The 5,000-nt window shown below is 47.8% G+C and overlaps 1 protein-coding gene across 1 annotated transcript in view; it reads left to right on the top strand.

Moving 5' to 3' along the window:
* The first annotated feature begins 1,746 nt into the window (after positions 1-1,746).
* CNM01000 (ER to Golgi transport-related protein, putative) overlaps positions 1,747-5,000 on the top strand; it is a 3,535-nt gene continuing 281 nt past the window's right edge. The window contains exons 1-7 of the mRNA XM_568412.2: positions 1,747-2,307; positions 2,360-2,698; positions 2,749-3,251; positions 3,300-3,506; positions 3,565-4,344; positions 4,396-4,468; positions 4,519-5,000. The exon at positions 4,519-5,000 is cut by the window's right edge and continues 34 nt beyond it. Coding sequence (XP_568412.1) covers positions 1,788-2,307; positions 2,360-2,698; positions 2,749-3,251; positions 3,300-3,506; positions 3,565-4,344; positions 4,396-4,468; positions 4,519-5,000 — 2,904 coding nt within the window. The 5' untranslated portion in view covers positions 1,747-1,787. The remainder of the gene's footprint in view (positions 2,308-2,359; positions 2,699-2,748; positions 3,252-3,299; positions 3,507-3,564; positions 4,345-4,395; positions 4,469-4,518) is intronic.

Below are 5,000 nucleotides of genomic sequence, written 5' to 3'. Positions count from 1 at the left end.
GCTGCGCCTACTTCCGAACCGCCTTTATTAGCGACGTTGTCGCAAGACTTTCAGACGAGCTCATATATGCTACCACCTCGCAAAGACTTGTGAGCCATGATCTTGTGTCTTACCTCTGTATTACTTGACTTTACGCACAGAGTCTCGTGAACCATGAGCACATGGATGTTACCCATCCCTGGAGTGTGGAAATTGACAGTGTCCTCAGCTGCCTCACGTCTGTGATTGCCTTGTTCACTCCAACCAGCATGGGATCATTCACTTCTTTAAGCACCGCCTTAGAGTGATATGACAACAAGATTCATTTCATTAAGTGACATTTATTCCGAATCATATGACTTTAGTTTGTCTTAGTTGATCTGGGAGAACGCTGTCTCATCAATCATCTGTCTTCTTATGAAGACCTGCCAAAAGCGCTTAACTCAATAATGTCGACACAGACGTTGGCTGACAGTGTGGGCTTCGCAATAATATAAGTCGATCCCTCATTTTCACCCCCCTCACCCATCGTCATCCTCACGTTGTAGCAATAGGCTCTAATACAGCCGTTTTGAGGCGGCTCTCGACCGGAAACACGCCAAATCACTCATCGATTAATACCGACCTCTAACTCGGCAAATGCCATATTCTTCTTCCCTCCCTTAAATCCGCCACAATCTCACAAGTTATGATTGACCAGACTGATTACCTTCTAAAAATCCCTTTTTAGAATAGCTATCCTGCACCAAAAAGCAAAAAGACGAGACAATGGTGGACAGCTTGGAGACTGTTGTCATTGAGATGATTGAACGGCTGGATTATCTCGATTCTCTCACGTCGAACTTTTCCTTTCATGCAGCTCTCTCGTCCTCTCTTTTCTACCTCATTAGTAACATGGGGCAGAATCGCTCGAGAAATTAGAGAACGCAATATTGATAAAAACTGGGGAGATAATTTATGTCATTATTTGAAAAAGGAAAGAAAAGTAATGCAATTTCAAAGCAAAAGGTGTCGGGAACGCCGTTATTTCATCCACTGCAGACATCCTGACCATAAGATACCACATCCTTGTAACTCTCCAACTTTTTGATAGCAAGTCATCCGGGCGAAAGAACCACTGTCGGAGAAAACATTGGCAGCATACTTGTCTGTGTGGATAGAAGGGCATTCACAGTCAAATATACCAAATCTCTTGTAATTTGGCAGACCCAATTCCCTCCGATCTTAGAAGAGCTTCCAATGGAAGCTTGTCATTGAGGTACGTACAGCGGCTTAAGCGTGGTTCCTTTGAGGGCCACAATTGGAGCCCCAAACATACTCAGCTCTGCGTGCCACTGTGCATCATTCGGTAGGAAGAGAAAAATGAGTGGCTGTGAGAATTTGGCGTTGTGATTGTGCTTATTGTCATGGTTCAACCTTATGTTGCGTTCGGCAGTCGTGAGAGAGAAACTAAAGAGAGAAAAAGACGAGGAGACGTAAAAAGGGGTTGCTAGGTCCTAATATCTGGGGTGTCTAGGCGCCGAGTTTCTTGGATGGAAGACGATTCAATGAACTTGCATTGAGGGTATATAGCAGGAGAACTATGCTATTAGCAACTCCTTGGCTAAGGAAGATACATTCTACTTTTACGTATAGTTCGTTGTTGCTTCCTCGTCTTCTCTCAGCTGCCTGGTCGTCCAACACAATTTAATGATGTAATTATTTTAGAGCTTAAGTGACCCACCATTTGTCCATGTCCTCTTTCCACCACGTTTCTCCGTACTTCGCGCGTCCGATATATCGATATACATTTCTAGCAACGAATTGACATGGCGCCTCGCACAAGATACGCCATAGATCCTTCGTTGACGGGCCACCCACAGGTCCCAGCGCCTCAGCAGCAACAATGGCCGCAACCAGAGTACATTCAAGCAGCTCAGCCGGGCTATCAGCCTGAAAGGTACCAGCAGCAGGCGCACTTGGACCCAAATTCGATGCCTCAATTGCATAATGTCCCCGAAAAAGATCTTCGACCAAGTGGACCATATGCTCCTACGCAGTCCAGTTATCACGCGATACATCCTTCACAACAGTTACAGCCGAAACAGCAGCAACAAGAAATGCAGTCGCCGAGGGCTACTCCACCTCCAAACCATATTCCACCGCCACCTCATTCTTCCGGACCCACTATGAGCGGGATGAGGGTTAGAATAGATCCGAGTCAAGTGCCAAACCCTATTGAAGCTCAGGAGCTGGATCAAAACTTGTACGAGGACGAGGATTTTTTAAGTTGTCAAACCCGTGGTCTGATTCCATTGGTAGGGACTGATTACAGGGGCGTGGACCAAGGTATGCTTGTATCTTCTAGCGCAAAGGTATATCAATTAATGTCGACTCCTAGGCAATTCATTGCCTCGTCATCTTCGAGCTACGCTTCCATGCGTTCCGTCAAATGGTCAGCTTCTCGACACTACCGCGCTTCCTTTCGGTATCCTGGTTCAACCTTTTGCACCGTTACGGTACGACGAAGCTCCTGTTCCATGCGTTTCCAGTTGGGTTTCAGGGCAAAGCGCTTTCGATCCCCCAGCATTTAAGGGTGAAACATGGGGAGCGGAGGGGGAAGGAGATGAACAAGGCCCGCCGAGGTGTGACAAATGCAGAGGGTACATCAACCCATGGATTAGATTTGTCGATGGTGGAAGAAAGTGGACGTGTAACTTATGTGGAGTTCTCAATGAGGGTACATCGTCGTTCATTCACCGTTTTGGTTCACATCTGACGATTTTGCAGTGCCGCCGCAGTACTTTTGCCATCTCGCTCCCAATGGCCAACGTCTTGATCATGCTGAAAGGCCGGAACTTCAATTTGGCACTGTTGACTTTCCTGTACCTCCTTCGTACTGGGCTCTGCAACCTCCTTCTGGGTCTTTACTCGACTCCATTGACTCGGACGCGCTCGCTTCGACAGCGCACGATCTTTTGGGTGGCCTGCAAGCGTCTCTTGGACAAAGTCAACCCCATATTCCTACTGGAAAAGAACAGAGAGAAAAAGAAAAGGAAAAGGAAAAGGAGAGAAAGAAATTCAGAAAACCTATCGCGTTGAGTCGTGTTTTTGTCCTTGATGTCAGCGCACATGCGGGAGAAAATGGAGTTGCCAGACAAGTTTGTGAGAGGATCAGAAAGGCTATCTACGGAAGCAAAGAAAGCGGGAATGTGGAAGAGGAGCTGCTGGGAGAAGGACAACGAATTGGATTCGTGTCTGTGGGAGAAACTGTATCTTTCTGGAACCTTTCCGTAAGTCTATCGTGTCTCCAAGTCCGCCAGACGCTGATTACATGGTAGTCTCATCTGCATGCGCCATCACAGGCAGTCGTTTCAGATCTCGATGACATGTTTATACCTTTTACCGCTGGCTTCCTCGTTGATCCGCAAGAATCCCGCGCGCAAATTGAACATCTATTGGAACTTTTGCCGAACTTGGCGGAGCAAGGAAGAGAGGGTGGGAGGGTCGCCGCGGGCTCTGCTATTGTTGGAGCTTTGGCTGGTCTTGTAAGTGAATGTTCACATAAATTAGGACAACACAACGATCGCTAAATGATCTTTGTAGAAGCACACCGGTGGCCAGATCAATCTCTTCCTCACGTCTTTGACCACACATGGTCTTGGTACCCTTACGACACGAGAGAATCCCGATTATTACAACACCGACAAAGAACGGACACTCTTCACCCCTTCACAATGGTATCTCACCACGGCCGACCAACTTGCCGAAGCAGGTGTCGGCGTTAATCTCTTCTTGTTCCCCAGCGCTTATACCGATATTGCCAGTCTTGGTGCCCTCGCTGCTGGAACGGGAGGTGAGACATTTTTCCACCCCAGGTTTGATGTAGTCAGAGACAGGGAAAAGATTCATAGCGAACTTCTTCAGGTGCTCACTCGGGAGACGGCTTACAATGCTACTGTGCGAGTGAGATGTTCTAACGGTCTTCGCGTCTCTGACCACCTGGGTAATTTCTATCAACGTTCGCTCACCGACTTGGAATACGCTACGATTGACTCTGCCAAATCGTTCACCGCTGTGCTCAAACACGAACATCGACTAGACGACCGGCAACCTGCGTTCATCCAAGTTGCCATCCTTTACACTAGTAAAGAAGGAGAACGAAGGGTTCGATGTTTGAATATGAGCTTTGTGGTTACAAGCATGATTGGCAATGTGTTCAAATTTGCCGACCAGGAAGCGTGTGTAGCTGTCCTTCTCAAAGCTGGGTTATCACAGGTTACGCAGAGAAGCTTGAGAGATATCCGGAAATCTTTGACGGATAGGGCGAACAGAGTGTTACTCATGTACAGAAAGCACTGCGCACCTGCTGTCCAGCACGGCCAGGTGAGTCAACGCACCTTGTTTAAAGCCCTATCTGTACTAATATTTCCCTAGCTCATATTACCGGAAGGTTTCAAGCTCCTGCCCCTATACGCACTTTGTATGACCAAGTCGAAACCCATCAAAGGTGCGTTTGCTACCTGTGTGGACTCGATCAGATATCTGACTATTGTCTAGGTGGAAGCGTCTCCTCTGATGTTCGAATGCATTACACTCGCCACGTCAAAGCTCTCCCACCAACCCGTGTCCTCATGCTCCTCTATCCCCGATTGTTGGCTATCCACGACCTTGCACCCGCTGCCGGCTTTGCCGACTCTAACACTGGGCGTCTAGTATTACCTCGCTTTATGCGCAACAGCCATAGTTGGATGGTAGCGGAAGGCGCTTATCTAATGATTAACGGAGAAATTGCGATGCTCTGGCTCGGCCAAGCCGTCAGTCCCCAGATCATCAATGATCTTTACGGTGTAGACAATCTTGAGGACCTCGACGTCCGCATAACCCGATTACCCAACTTGCCGACCCTTCTGTCTACTCAAATCCGGAACATCCTCACACATCTTTCATCCCCTCACCTTGTCGATCAGGAGTTGCCGGTCATAATTGTTAGGCAAAATATGGATGGGGCCGAAGTGGAGTTTGCCAATCAGCTAGTTGAG

The sequence above is a fragment of the Cryptococcus neoformans genome, assembly GCF_000091045.1.
Source record: "Cryptococcus neoformans var. neoformans JEC21 chromosome 13 sequence".
In the NCBI taxonomy this organism is placed as follows: domain Eukaryota; kingdom Fungi; phylum Basidiomycota; class Tremellomycetes; order Tremellales; family Cryptococcaceae; genus Cryptococcus; species Cryptococcus deneoformans.
Note: the sequence above shows the minus strand (reverse complement) of the source record. Positions and strands in the feature narration are given on the sequence as shown.